The 16,503-nt window shown below is 36.0% G+C and overlaps 1 protein-coding gene across 1 annotated transcript; it reads left to right on the forward strand.

The window, feature by feature from the left end:
- The first annotated feature begins 6,432 nt into the window (after positions 1-6,432).
- LOC110897414 lies at positions 6,433-11,374 on the forward strand. The gene is made up of 7 exons (XM_035981916.1): positions 6,433-6,589; positions 7,606-7,666; positions 7,751-7,886; positions 8,472-8,704; positions 9,529-9,599; positions 9,679-9,807; positions 10,782-11,374. Exons 1-7 carry the CDS (start codon positions 6,487-6,489, stop codon positions 11,192-11,194), a joined length of 1,146 nt encoding a protein of 381 aa, XP_035837809.1. The 5' UTR covers positions 6,433-6,486; the 3' UTR covers positions 11,195-11,374.
- Positions 11,375-16,503: the final 5,129 nt, after the last annotated feature.

Raw genomic sequence — 16,503 nt, forward strand, 5'->3', positions numbered from 1 at the left:
AACTATGACTTACCCCTTTATGCGTTCATTCATGCACTTACACACATATGCATTTCGTTAGTCAAGCGATATAGTTATCCAGGCATTGCTATTTTATCGCCTACCCGCTATGTTATACTTACTTATGGATTTCAGTCTTTTCATTCGTACATATTATTCTCATGTATTAGGTCTGTATTTGCCTACCAAATTACCTTTCTTTCATTCTTTTTATTCTTTTATGTTTGATTCCATCAATGGACTCAACCCTTCCATTCTTTCGTGTTTAAATTCCTCACTAGTCGAGCCCTAAGCTCTTACTTAAAACATCACCTTTCATACTTACCTGGCGAAAGTCAAAACCGCTGACTCATTATCCGTACCTTGTGATGGTTATCTCCCTCCGGTTCGTAACATTACATTACCGTACATCATGCTCACCTACAATTAAATAGCTTAACCATTTCAAACATTAAATACCGGGATCAAATGGTACTCACCATTTGACCCGTATAACTCATTTATCCTTGCATACAATACATGAACGTGATTACATTCATATATTTAAGTATATATAAATATATATGTATAAGTTTAAGACATAATTTGGACAATATCCGCTTTTAAAGATTATTTACTTGCTTAGCCTGTAATTACTTACATATTCGAATCTTTTCATTCTTATCATTCATTATGTTTCAAACCCATCCCGCGGTTTATAACATCTCATTCCTGCTTTTATTCTTTCTTTGTTTGAATCCGTCTCGCGAATTCTAACATATCATTCATGCTTTCATTATTTTCATGCTTCGCATCCGTCACGCGGATTCTAGCACATCATTCATGCTTTCATTCCCTTCATGCTTTCATTCCCTTCATGCTTCGAATCCGTCTCACGGATTCTAGCACATTATTCATGCTTTCATTCCTTTCATGCTTCGAATCCGTCTCACGGATTCTAGCACATTATTCATGCTTTCATTCCTTTCATGCTTTCATTCCTTTCATGCTTCGAATCCGTCTCACGGATTCTAACATATCATTCACACTTTCATTCATGAAAATCTTACATTCCTCTTCACCCCCACGTCCACCTACTACCTAGTTCTAGCGGACATACCTGTAACAATTATCACGGTCTCACGAACGTCATATGTTTCTTGTGTACTGGCCAGGTACATGATCCACATACTAGCTTCGTGTCTTCGTGTAATCGCCACCTTATGTCCGAAGAATTAAGTTTCGGCACGTGTAGCATTTTCAAAACTTCATTATCATTCCATTATTATATTTCACTTAAAATTTTTATTTCAGTTGTTAGATTTTACCATTACATGTACTTACACATATTAAGTATACGTACCTGGAATCGATTTATCTTACTACTTGCCTTGGTGTCGGTCCAAGACTGTACTCACGAATCATCCTCTCCAACAACTATGCTTACCCTTCACATAACGTACTATTAGTTTTTTCTTAATATACATGCTTAAATACACACTTACATTAGCTTCTACCTTTATATTTTGATCGAGTCTTGGATTGTACGGGTTCCTTGTCACAAGAGCACTCTGGTTTGAGTTCAAGTATTTACCTCCACATACTTGATTTCCCTCAAACCATGGCTCTGATACCAACTTGTAACGCCCTAAAACGTAATACCTTAAAATGACGCAGCGGAAAATTTGGGCCTTTAAAATTTCTTTCTATATTAGTCATATATCATACTTGGGGTTCGTTACTAAAAATATTTAAAAGTTAATTAAAGGGTTTACATCGTTCGTTCTGAATTTTCACATCAATTACATATACGCGTTTGAGCTATGTGACTACTCTTCCCGTACAATTCTTGCCCTCGACTAGATCTTCAATCCCCCAATGCTTTATGTCGATGTTAGTCCGTGTAACCTACATTCACCACAACATGCACATCGTTAAAATTTTGATAACAACAATTCATATACCATCATACGCAATTAAATAACCACGCCGCATTCTTGCTATTCGTGCGAGTCCTTTCAGTTGTTCATCCACGTACAATCTAGCATTCCAATTCCTCAAACTTCGTAGTAGATATCAATAGTATACCTGTGCATCTCAATTCATTCTCAAGACATATGATTAGCAATTTAATACTCACACGTTTTAAAAATTAAGTTTACTTTACTCGAGCCCTATTCCTTCCTGTACCATAATACTACATCGTGCCTACGTGCATCCGTGTGAGTACTAGAAGTCACCTAATACATACCCACACACTAGATTCACTTTCCCATATCGTCGCTCTCACATTCCGGTAGTCCTTGCACGCCATAAGCGTTTGTAGGTATTCATCGGGTACGTTTTAGGTTTTAAAAAGAGTTCCATGCTTACCCATAACCTACCAACCTACTTGGTAGAGTTTGGGGTCCAAAACAAAGACTTTACGAAGCTCAAAGTGGAATCACGGGGCCGGAAATTCAAGGAAAAACAAAAATTACATAACTTAACTTTTGCACCAGACCACCACCGTAAGCTACGGTGGCTACCGTAGCTTACGGTGGCCCTAACTTGCTTACGGTGACACAAGACTGCCTTACGGCAGAAATAAAGGTCCAGTACCCACCGTAGCTTACGGTGGGCACCGTAAGCTACGGTGGTGCCCAGTTCAGCCCTCCAACTTGTTGCCAAAATCCTTCTAACTTGTTCGTTTTGCGTCCGAATCACCCGGAACTTGTTCCTAAGCATTCGTAAAACAATTCCCTATCTAATAGACTAAGAAACCTCACCCCGGGTCCTTAATCATTACGAATTTCATTACCGATACCTTACCTATACTTATTTATTCAACCCGTTTAATCCCCTCAACTACCTTGACTTTTATAACTACTTTCGTCTAACTAGATCGATCCCTTTCTTAGTAACTTTATTCATTCCGTAACCATACATGACTTCCCACGTTCATAAATATGAAGGTTCTATATGTATACTAAGAAGTGAGTCAAAGGTCACTTACTACCTAATATCGGCACCATCTCTTCACTTCGATTCTCACTTACTTTAAATGTAGCGTTCCAAATTCAACATTATCCAATTCTACTCATTCGATCCATAACCTTAATACAATCTTTACATGAGATTCAAGATATTATTGAAGTATAAAACTAGAGAATTAAATATCATTCACATTACATGCTACTCAGTTCGTAAGCGTGAAAACTTACCTTTGTCGCTATTTGCTTGCGATCCGGAATGATTTTAACCTTCTTCTTTTATTCCTACAATTCTCAAAATCAACTTACTTTAGACCTCATGTCACAATCACATTCGTTTTCTTGGTTTAAAAGCACTATCATCCAAAGTTTCTAAATTCTAACATGGTGGTGTTGTCTAACATAAGTTTTACTTCATTCAAGCATTTTAACAAACACTTGGCATGCATACAACTAACTAAGCATAATGTACAAGCTTCATAAACATAATATAACCCTTACATATCAACACCATCATGAACACCAAATTTCATAAATTTTCTATGTAACCTTCATTTTAATTTGTTTCTAACTAACAATCCTTATCATGAACACTATCATACTTGATCATTAAACTAATTAACATGGAACTTCTACATAATCCTTCTCATCATGACACTTTCAAGTGGGTTTTCATGTTCACTATTAATTTAGTCAAATTCAAGCATCAATCATGTGATATTGGTGTTTTCTAATCTTTATTCATACTAACTTCACAAAAGTTCATGGATTTATGAACACCCATCATGTTCAAAGTCACCAAACACCAAAATTCTACTTACCTTGTGTTCAAGAATGCATAGATGATCCGAAAATCGAGACATGCATGGACTCAAAATCACATCTAGGGCTTTAATTTGCTGAATTTGTGATAATTGGGGGCTTTCCTCCTTTTCTTCTCCTGCCCTGATCGACACACATGCCCAGGTGTGTGATATTAGGGTTTTAATTTTAATTTTATATTTTATCTTTCCATTTATTACATATCAACCCCTCATGATTGTCACTTATTCATAATTTACCCAATTTCATATTCTTAGTTGTTTTAACCAAGCATTTAACTAGGTTTAATAACCTAGTTATTACATTCCCATCTTTTAAACCTGATAACATATTAGCAACTAAATAATTTGAGTTTTGGGGTGTTACATGAACATGTTTAGACATGTTCTTACATTAATTACCAAGTTATATTAATGACAAAACAGGTTGCATAGCCTTTACATTGCTAATTATGCATTTATTTGAAAATAGGCTTCTTGTTGACTTTTTATAATCAAGTTTGACTCGACAATTGACTTTGTTAGAGTGAGAATTAGAGGGTGCCCTTTTAAGGGTTTATTGCCCACATAATTACCAACTCATAGGTACTTTCAAATTGAAATTTGACTGGACAATTAAGATTAATGACGAAGTCAAATCTTAATTACGACGGTTTGACTTTAAGCTAATAAACTAAGCAAAACTGAATTAAGAAAGGTTAAGTACACTTACAATAGTCCTAAGCACGACTAATGATCACTAGGAAAGGTGCTTGAGCTCCAGGAACCTCCAGAAAATGAGTTGGAATGATTTTCAAATGAATGAGCAATTGAACAATTCAACTCAAGGCCTTTATATAGGTTTTCTAAGGCTCCAAGATCATTCCAACAAAGCCTATGAATGATTTCTGATCATTCCAAATGTCCCTAGGCCCTTTAAAACCATCAAACAAGCCCATAGGATCGAAAACAAGCTTCCTAAGTCGGTGCAACTTGCTGAAACAGACACCTGTGCAGTTTTTCTGCATCTGGGCACTTTAGGCGGGCCGCGTAAGATTCCGTAGGGGGTTTACGCGGGCCGTGTGAGGGTCATGTCCGGTCAGCAAGTTTCAAACATTGCACTTTAGGCCCCTGGTCCTTCAAAACTTGATTTTAACTTGTTTTCTTGCACTTTTAACCCCCAAACTTGACTTTTAAGGACCCCAAGTCATAAACTAACTTTGTTTAGTCCCCGGTTATTCATACGTTCACCGAAAAGTCTTAAATTTAAATATTGACGCTTTTAACCCCTCGTATACTAATATTGTCATAACTTTCTCATACTTTATCGAAACCTTGTGAAATTTTTATCATTTATCCTCGTGAGTATATTTAACCATTACAAAGCCTCGGGTTTGCTAAAAGGTCACTCAGAGGTATACTTTAAACATGTTGACACATTTAGCCCCTGTAGTTTGTAATTCCCCACTTTCTTTCATAACTAGCTTCGTATGATCCATGAACTATTCGTTTAAGGGTATAAACATCATGTAGGGTTATTGAAAGATATATTTATTCATTGTTGACATTTTGAATCCTTTTTCACACATAGATTCCTTGTTTGTCAACTTTAGTCCCTCTAATTCAATCCTTTATACGTTTTAAGTCCATGACACGTGACGATATAATATTGGACATGAATTTTCGAGGTGTTACATTACGCCTAGCATCAGAGATTCGAATCCCTAGCTCGGCCTCGGGTAAAGGGTTGTATACCGACCAGTTTGATGAAATTGGAACGAAAATCGACACATTCAATTTCATCCAACAACAAAGGTTCGAGATTAAGAAAAATATGCAAGCTGGGCGTATGATAAAAAAATATAACAAAGAATGAGGCGAGGATACGAAATTTCTTGTCATGAACGTCGATTACCTTAGCGGTCCAGAATTAGAATTGACGTTGAAGATGAAACAAGAAATCTTAAAGAAATATGCGAATCTTGAAGTATTTATTTATTTAGTTTTTTAGATACCTTATTTTATTTTAAGTAGTTTTTTTTCTTAATTTTCTTTGCAGTTTTTTAAAAATTATATTTACTATTCAGTTATAGTTAATAGAAATTTTAAATAGTTTAAAAAAAATAAGAAACGACACATGACTGATCACGCTAAACCATACCCAGCCAGTAGCCCCACATCATGCCACACCATCCATGTGACCCCACCCACCAGCTTACCACTTGTCGGTCAATGCCCCAACCCAACCCAGCCCAGCCCAACTCCCCAAGTCTTAGGGTATACGGTGTGGTGCGGCAAAGGGAAGTGGCAAAGTGGTTTGCCGCGCGGCAACACCGCCGCCAACCCCTTTGCCGCGGTGGTTTCTTTGTCGCTCGGTAAACCTTTGCCTATCGGGAACATGAGAGAGAGTGAGGGTAGAGAGAGAGAGGGGGATATTGTGGGTGGGGTCCATTCCTATCTCAACCAATCACAATTTTTTCCTTTTTTTTAAATAGTTTACCACTTCACCAAGTGTTTAAACCATTGCGAACACTTTTCACCAAAGTTTAAACACTTTTGACTGATTGACATGGCGCGCTCTGATTGGTCGGTTTTTTGGTTTGCCACTTCAAAGTGTTTAACCACTCCTTACACCCTTACCAACATATCCAAACTTTATTTGAGAAGCTAGAAAAACCAAAACTCATTTACCAAGAGACCAAGACAATATTTGGCGATCTTAAATCTGGGGAGAAATGGATGATAGTGCAACTGTGGTGGACAGAGATTCGTTGGCGAAAAGACCCGGTGTACTGATTATCGGATCCTCCGGCGTCGGCAAACGAACCCTTTTATCTCGTAAACTTCTTTTGCTTTATACTTGATTTGTTGTTTCTTGAGTAGTGCTTGTTTCTAGTTGCATCAGAATCGTTAGGTTTAATTTAGTTCATAAGGAATTTCTATTAACTGGATTTTCCTTTGATTCATTTTGAGGAACCCTAGTTTTGTGATTTAAAAAAGCTTGTTCCTTGTTTGCCTTCTTCTTTTTCGATGTATTAGTTTGCTATTGGGAAATATTTATATGATTGTTTTATGATTTAAAAAAAAAGAATGATGATTTATTCAATTTAAGTTGAAAGATTACTCAATTGGTGCTAAGAAGTTAGATGTGTGCTTTTCTTTCGTTGTGGGGTGTAAAATTACAAAATTTAAGTTAACATAACAAACATCGGTTAATCCATAGTTATCAATAGAGTCTATGGCGGCCGCTATAGCGTGGCGTGGCACTGGCGGCCATATGTCGCCACAGGGTACATATCGACCTTATATCGACGATATAGCCACTTTCGACGTGAATTCTGGCGACGGTGTTGCTTTCAGCCGGAAACCAGGAAGAAGGGGGGAGAAGAAGACAACGGCTGCGTATCTGTGTCTTTTAGGCTTTTAGGGTTTAAATAAGTTTAGGTCTTTAAACATTTAATCCCTCTATCTTTCATTAGTTTACATTCAGTTCCTAAAACTTGTAACTTTTTACTTAAAAAGTGTAAAGATAGTTTGTGTATTTAAACATTTAACCCCCTCTATCTTCAGTAGTTTACATCTGGTTCTTAAACTTTTTAATTTATACATAAAAAGTACAAAATTGACATTATAAAATACATATACATAATACGGATAGCTATTTTTTATTTTTTAAATTATGTACTACCTTATCACTAAACACGAAATAGCGGGCGCTATTTCATCGCTATCGTTACGTAGCATATAGGTTGTCTATCGCTATTGACCGCTATTCGCTGTCGATAACTATGGGTTAATCTAGTTTTACCATGTTAGTTCCTTTTCTAAACAATATATCCACTTGCGTGTTGTAGGATTACTATCTATAGATTTTGAAGATGACTCGGACTCGTCTTCAGACATTCTTGCTTACGGGTAACCTAATCTATTCAAAGCATGTACGATTATGTTGTAAATTTTATTTTTCCTCAAATTGTTTGTTTTTACGTTAACTTGCAGGTGGACAATTAACACAAAGTATTACACCGCTGATGTCTCCATGTGGATGGCCCATTTATTTAACGAGTTTTCAATCACTGGGACACCAATGCTTAATCAAGTAGCCGCATTAGTGATGGTTTTCGACCTGAATAACGTTAGCATCACTTAATCCCGCCCATATATTTTTAGGGGAAAGTTCTTGTACAAATAATCTTAACATACTAAACATACAAATTGAAGGAAAACTCTAAAAGACAAGGTGGCATTTTTGTAATTACCACCAACTATCAAAGTTACTCTACAAATATACCTAAAAAACCTAACCCCCCCCCCCCCCCCCCCCCAAGCTAAAATGCTAAAAACTAAACCCCCAAAAAACCTAAAAAAAACACACAAATTATTTTATTTTATTTTTTTGACATTTTTTATTAAAAAATCGCTATTTTTAGTAGCAGCAAAAAAAAAAAATTGCTAACAAAATGTAGCGATTTTTTATAAAAAATATTAAAAAAAAATTGTGTTTTTTAGGTATTTTTGGTTGAGTTCACATTTGTATAGTAACTTTGATAGTTGGTGGTAATTACAAAAACGCCATCTTGTCTTTTTGAGTTTTCCTTCAATTTGTATGTTTAGTATATGTTAAGATTATTTGTATTTGATCTTTTGCCTATATTTTTATGTTCAATTTTTTTTTTCATAATCATAATCATGATAAAAAGTTTATAATAAATGCATGCAGATGTCATCATTTTCGGAACTTAAGAAATGGGTATCCTGCAACGACATCCGGAACTTCGACATCTTGTTATGCATCGGGAACAAAGCCGATCTAGTTCCAGGTCATTCAGCCCATATCGAATACCGAAGACATCTACTAAATCTCGACGAGTCATCGGAATGTGGTATTTCTGAAACTGAAGGAAGTAGTTTACTTGGAGACGAAGAATCTTCAATGGATGTTAAGCGGTCTTATATGGAATCAGTGGCGGAACTAGAACATTAACTCAGGGGTATCCCAAATTTTTTTTTCACCGTGCAATCATACAATACTAAAAAAAACGACAATAAATAAATAAAATAAAACAAATACCTAATAAATTTGTCCTCTTCTTTTTTTCATAGCTTGAAATCGTTTCATCACATCGTCATCTTTTACTTCACGTAAAAAATCCTTTTCGACCGCACAAACCATAGCATTGTTCAAAAATTTTGGGCCCATTCGATTGCGTAAATCCGTTTTGACAAGCTTCAATTTCGAAAAAACATCTTTCAACGGTTGCGGTTGCAATTGGTCAAGCAAAGCTAGCTTCACTACCCGATAAACTGAAGGACAAGAACTATGCGTTCCCGTTTCAACCATAACACGCGCTAGATCACTTATTCCATTCAAGTTTGCAAATTTATCATTATCGCTTATAGTGTGACGAAACGAGCAATTGGGATTTGTGCTTATTATTTTCAATTAATTGGTATTCTCATAGTTGTGTCGTGCATTAAAACTTCAGGGCAATTGGACAATTATTTACAATCTTTTATTATTTTGGGCTAACATATTGGGCAATTGGGCTTATTATTTACAATCTTCAATTGATTTGGGCTAACATATTGGGCAATTGAGATTTGGGCTTATTATTTTCAATTGATTTGGGTTTACATACTTTTTTTAGGGGTGTCCTCGTAGTTGTTCAGGGGTATCCTTGGTATAAAAACCGAAAAAAAATTAATTTTTTACGCTACCGATAAGAAGTTGAGCCGTAGCCCGTGCTACGGCTTGGTACACATAGGGTCCGCCCCTGTATGGAATGGTGCTTGGAGCATAACATAGAATATATCGAAGCTTGCGCATCAAACCCTCGATTTGACAAATGTAAAAATTCTAATAAAATGATATTTTTCTAAGTTTAATCTTTTAGGTTTTACTACAAGTTTAAGAAACTTCGTTTCAGGTTTGTCGGTTGATGGTGATTCACAAGGTGTTGAACGACTTCTCGGGGCTCTATCTGCTCATATGTGGCCTGGAATGGTGTTGAAATCCGGTGATACGATAAATCAACCTACGTTACCTGAACAAGAAGGTTATTATACATTTTTCGTATTTTATTATAGAGACCAGATAGGCTGGTTGGGTAACGGGTCAAAATATGTAGTTCTTTTGGTAGGGGTCGGGATGAGTTGACTTGAAACACTATTTGATTAATTTAGAGTTAGTTATTGTTTTCGTTCCTGTGGTTTGTCAAAAATCACTATTTCAGTCCATTAGTTTAAAAATTGCGATTTCAGTCCCTGTGGTTTCACTTTCGTAACCATTTCAATCCACCTCGTAACCATTTCAGTCCCTGTACTTACAAAATAAATGGATTGAAATGGTTACGAAAGTGAAACCACAGGGATTGAAATCACAATTTTTAAACTAATGGACTGAAATAGTGATTTTTGACAAACCACAGGGACGAAAACAGTAATTAACTCATTAATTTATTTGTGTAGTAATATTAGTGTGTCGAGTATGATTGCAAACAAAATATTGTTTCAGTGGTAATCTAAGTTTTTCGAATAACATGATTTAGGAGGTTTTAATTTATTTATGCAAATAAAAACACTTTTTCCCGTCTCTTTTTAAGGTCCTATTTTATTTTTATTTTATTATTTCACCTGTTTGACCCAGAATAAAGTCAACCCAAATCAATACATGTATAAGTAAGTATATGGGTCAAAATTTTCACCTTTCCAAATGCGCGACTTTAGAAGTGTTGAAAAATCGGGATTAATAGGTAATAATCGGTAGTCAGTCAAATTTCTGTCAAAATCGGTCCAAATCTTTGAAGTATTTAAAATTCATACTTATTAATCCATTCCGAGTAATAAGTTTAAAAAATTATATTTAAAATTTTGAATTATTTTGTGTGTGTATATATATAAGTTTGAAAATTACATATAAAATTCCAATCTGATTATTAATCGTCATTACCCCACCCCCTAACTAGCGTTTAGCGATTTTTACAACCATGAACTTTTCGACATCTTATTTTTTCTGGTTCCCCAATTCCAGATTCATCGGATGAAGAACCGAATTACGAATTCAAGTACGAAGTCTTATCAGCCGGATCTGTAGAACCATGGGACGATACAGACGTATCATGGGTTTCCGCAACCAACGACAATACAGAACCAGATCTCAATAACAAAAGACCAGTTAACGTAGATACGCAGCCATCAACATCACAATCACAAGAAGAGATGGAAACCGAAAGAGAAAAGGAAACACCCGAAGCACATGAAGAAGCCGACGAAGGCGATACGCATTTCGAACTCGAGGATATGGAACAGTTATTGTCTGAGATCGGAAGTATGCACGACAGTTTGAGGTTGATGCCTGATTTCCAAAGACGGGAAATGGCTGCGAATTTTGCCATGAAAATGGCGTCGATGTTTGGAGGGAGTAGCGGTGATGAAGAAGAATAGATTAGTAAATGTTTCCGGTGATTATTATTACAAAACAATGCCGTTATGCGCCTCTTGCGTTTAATTGTTTCTGATTATGTTCAATGGCCTTTAAAGACGCTGCAAAGCTTTCTTGTTCATGGAGGCAGTTGAACCTGTAAAAATAGCCTGTTGCTACAACAAGATTATAAGTCGATGTTATAGCCGGCCCTGCATCCAAAGAAAAATACAAACGCCCATCAACAATAACTAAGACTATGGGGTGTGGAGGGGCTTGGGTTGGGGCCATTGCTTGACACGTGGCAGGCGTGGGCTTCACCAGTCCACACCTAAAAAAGTGGGGTGTGGAAGAGGCGTGGCCAGACGGGCGTTGTGGAAGGGGCTAGCCAAACGGCCATCAAAACACAGCCAACCATTGTCAGACACGTCACCCTAGGCCAGCGCCCCACGCCAAGTACTATTGCCACCCCAAGCGGGTAACGCTCACCAAAATGCCAACCTGAGGTAGAGCCCCCGGCACTAAGGAGCCAAAACGCCAATCCGACAAGGCACACACCCACTAGTCTAAACCATGAACGTGAAATATGATACAAAAAGTTGTAGAATAGATAATTACTTTTGAATGTGTTTTCTATAAATAATCCAAGCTAAATAAACTATTAAACATTAAACATTATATTATATTATATTATATCTTCGATCTCTAATCGCCACGATCGCAATCTTGGTTTTTTGACTGTCACCGCCACGTTTTACAAACCCTAGATATCAACACAGGTGCTTCTTCTTTCTTCATTAATTGTTATTCTAACATTTCATTTTCATTTTGATTTTTAAGATTTCATTGATTTTAGATATCAATGTTTCTTCATTTTCTTTTCCAGATTCAACATTTGTTTGAAGGTTTATCGGACCCGTTGATTTTCTCTCACATCTTAGTTCTTCCAGGTATGTTGATTTTGTATTTGATATGGATTTTATACCCTTCATTCGATTCTTTTTGCTCTCAAACCCTAGATTGTATCTTCCCCTTCATGTTTCCTAAATGTGAGTTTTTCTTCTTTTTTCAATCAAACCCTAATTTCTAATCGCCTCCTGTATGTACTCTAGCCGTTTTACTCTTGGATCGAAGAAAAATTGGAAAATGTTTCAGTCATGCCAAATCGATAAGGAGCTAATTGGTAGAATAGTGGGCTAATTGAATCCACGAAGCTTACACTGTAAGTTTGTAACTAAATGGTTTCTAACTTTTGATTGTAAACAAACAATTGGCTGTATGAATTGTAGCTTAGGGTTTCATTTTAAGACGATACGACAATAAACATTGTTGATAATCGATTTTATTGAACAGAATTATCACTTTGGAATATGGATTTCATTGTTAGGGTTTCAGATGATGTCGATTAATCAGTTCAGGTTCCTTTATATTAGATTGTATGAAAATGTGAATATTATGTTATATAGTTGCCATTTATCTTTTGTGGGATCGTTTAAGATATGAAATTAGGTACTTGATATTGTTGAAAGAAATGCAAACGTAGATAAAATATATAAAAGACTTGGTGAGCTCTTGATGTTAAGGACTTGATAAGTATAATGACAAAAATTACATAACTAGAAAAATTATTGATGAAAGTTCTTTAAAATATTGACATGCTTGCTGACATGATTTTTACATAATTGTAGAACTGGCATAATCGACGGTACGATGGTACATGGAAGGATGAAGGTGTTCTTCGATTAACAATCAGGTTTGATGAGAATGGGTCAAACAAGTAAAATCTGGAAATTATGCTGAAAATAAAATGGGTTAAAAAGGTTCAAACATCAAAAGCCTCCTAGCGTGTTCAAACGTAGACATCATTGATCAATTGAGATCGAAATTGAAGTGTTTGGAGATAAAATTGACCTTGCGAGAGGAAACGGAGGAGGCGGTCATGGTGGAGGAGATGATGCCTTTGGTTTGTACCGGAGATATTGTATTGTTGGTACAATATTATTTTATATGATCATGATGTGAAATTTCCTTAAATTAATTTTTTAATGGTGAGTCTTTTGCAAATATAATTATGGTGGTGCAGTATAATACTCTAATTCATAGCCGAGAGCACCGGTCTATGGTTGTACAACTGATAAAACCGAAGAAATACTGCTCGATAGGAATGAAATTGCACAAGAACATGGTAAGGAGAATTTTGGGACTATATGAATTTAAAAAACAATAATCGTATATTTTCTTTTATAACTTTTTGTAAATTTTTTACTTGCAAGGTAAGTTCATGTGGGCTTTTCATACCCGATACGCAAGATTATAATATATGTTTCATTTTTAGATGATTGTTAATAATATTTTTTGCTCTTTTCATTCCATGTTACTTTTTTAAACTTGATTCTTCTTTTGTAGGTTTCATTTCGCTACAGTTCAAGCCCCACCAGACTGCTGTTGGAGCTGCATGTCTTGCTGCAAGGTCCTTAAATATGGATTTTATTTCATGTCAAAATAAAGGGCAAGAGTTCTACAAACCACCGTTTGTGCTCAGGGGTATTTATATCATTCTTGCCTAAATTTAACTGGACGGCGGAGTTGGGCGAGTTGGGTAATGGGTCAGGTTAATACCCTAAACATTTTTTGGTCACTTTTTGTTTCTTTAAATATAAAAATATTGTTTGATTCAGGGAGCAAAAGTTGTAGGTGGTAAGAGGAATAACCTAGGGTTTAATTTTTATGAGCCTACAGTTATAAGTGATGTCAAGAATGAGATGCTCATATCAAGGTAATCTCAAAACTTTTTATCGTAGTTTTTACGGTATTTGGGTGGCTATAATATTTTGTTGTAGGTAATTTGATACTATTTTTAGACTCAAGAGGTGGTAAAAGAGATAGATTGGGTTTGGGCGAAAATAGTAATTTTTATGTGCGGTTCAAAATGTGTCAGGTCAGGTGCTAATCATGACCCGTTCTTTAGAAAGATGGGTTGACTTAGATAACTTTTGTTTAGTAAATATGTTGATTTGGGTCTATTCAAATTATACAATAGATCAACATGGATCACTTTTACGTAGAATGGGCCCAAATGGGCCAGCACCACCCACTGCCACCACCTACTTGTCTAAGGCTCTAAGCCGCCACAACTGCCATCACAGTTACCTGCACCCTTGCTGACCTGCTGTCACCTCTACCTATCGATCACCACTAGCCGCCATACAAAAACATATAAAGTGGGATAACCCACTTTTATACCTTTTCTAAAACCTATTATTATACCTTTTTTTCTAAAACGAGCTCATTTTATTCGTAATTCTTTTGGTCCAAACCAAAGCGGTACTTTTTAACACAATCATTTAATTTTTTATATTTTTTATAATGCTAGCTTTAAGTAGTTTTTTTGGTAAATTGGGAATGTCCACAAAACTGAACCAAACTCTCTCCAAAAACTAAGTTAACTGAAATCGAACGGATTGGAATCCAAAAAAACCAAACTTTTCGGTATCGTTTTAGTTTTACACAAAAACTGACCCGTAAATGATACTTTCCAACTGTTGTATTCACATCTTTCTATTTAAATTCAGGGTTGGACTCTTACAGTAGCCGGGATTACTATAGCTCTTTGCGCTGCACCATTCACTGCCTTCTTGAATTCAATCGCAATTGCTGTTTGGCCTACTTATGTAGCAGTCGCTATCTCAGAGACTGTTCGGAAGGTTTGTTTATCTATTTCCTTGAAACTATTGATTCATTTCCTTAACTTCGTTTTGTAGGTGGTAACATATTCTATTCAAACTGATTTTAACCCATTTGGGTAAATTCATTGATAAGGTATGCTGTTTATTGATCTCTCTTTGATTGGTCAGAGGATGCTTTTCAGTAATCAAAAGATCTTATTAATTGGTCTTTGCTTAAAATGTATCGTTTTGCAGGTGGTAACATATTATATTCAAACTGATAGTGTGGAATCTCAAAATGTTTTGACTTCTGGACCAGATATGAATAGGTTATCAAGCACATCTTCACTTCCTTCAGGTGATGATGATCTGCGAAACGATGTACAGTCAATGAAAGTTCAACGAGCTCGTACTCCGCCCATTGATGCGGTTGCTCCTATGACAAAGTCAAGGTAATTCAATGTTGTCGTACTACTTTAGTTCTTCATGTTTTTCATTTTATATCTTGATTTTAAAAAAGCGCGTCTTTGTACATATGCAGATTTTGTGCGTCAGGAGGTTGTACAAATAGCTTATAGAGGTTATATATATCAAATCATATGCATATTAGCGGATATTATATATATCCGCAAGTTTATATATAATATCCGCTAATAATGTATAGGTTATTTTTATATTTAAATTTTGGGCACGTGATGATAGAAAGTTAGAAACATATGAGAATTATAAGAATAGCTATACATGAATATTGATGGTAGTATCGGTTTCACTCCGAGGGAGGGTTTAGTATTACATTCGGTGGCATATGTTGATGGTAGTAGAGGTCAAAGATCAATAGCTTATAGATTGAGCTTTGTGGAGATGGTTGTGCCTTATGGCGATCCAAATGATCCACATTACCGAAAGAATGCATTCGATGCTGGTGAAGATTGCCATGGAAAAAATGCTCATTCACTAAAGAAGGTTTGTGCTTAAACTGAGATGCCTTATATTATGTGGACTATTGTGGTTCACCTCAGATTGCTATAAGAAACTTCCAGACAATATGTAAACTGTTGTGGTTCTTTGTTGTATCTCCACAGGGACGTGATTGCTTAGATATATCAAGTACTTTGATGCACATTTTACAAACTTCATTGGGGGTGTTGAAACAATTGAAAATTGCGTATGTATGCATGAAGAGGACCACGGAATCCTCTGGAAGCATCAAGATTGGAGAACCAGCTTAGCTGAAGTCCGAAGATCGCAACGATTCACAGTTTCTTTTATATGCACTGTTGCAAACTATGAATATGGTTTCTATTGGCACTTTTACCAGGTGAATTTATTTTATTCAAAATTCAGAAAATAAAGTTTGCACGGTTTATATGAAACTCAAGTAGTACCTATAGTCATTACATATTTGATATCAATCAATGCGTTCTTGCAAATTGCAATAGTGGGTAGCATTTGCTTTAATATGCATTCTGGTTGCAGGATGGAAAGATTGAAGCTGAAGTTAAACTCACTGGAATTCTGATCTTAGGGGCGTTGCAGCCAGGAGAAGTTAGAAAATACGGCACCACTATTGCACCAGGACTCTATGTGTCGGTTCATCATCATTTTTTGTTGCTCATATGGACATGGCGGTTGATTGTAAGCCTGGAGAAACACGCAATCAGGTATGC

Source organism: Helianthus annuus, chromosome 13, assembly GCF_002127325.2.
Source record: "Helianthus annuus cultivar XRQ/B chromosome 13, HanXRQr2.0-SUNRISE, whole genome shotgun sequence".
NCBI lineage: Eukaryota > Viridiplantae > Streptophyta > Magnoliopsida > Asterales > Asteraceae > Helianthus > Helianthus annuus.

Coding starts and splice junctions, on each gene's coding strand:
- LOC110897414 (XM_035981916.1), top strand. CDS start 6,487: ATGGATGATAGTGCAACTGTGGTGGACAGAGATTCGTTGGCGAAAAGA. Junction 7,887..8,471: donor TGGTTTTCGACCTGAATAAC/GTTAGCATCACT, acceptor AAATGCATGCAG/ATGTCATCATTTTCGGAACT. Junction 9,600..9,678: donor AAACCCTCGATTTGACAAAT/GTAAAAATTCTA, acceptor ACTTCGTTTCAG/GTTTGTCGGTTGATGGTGAT.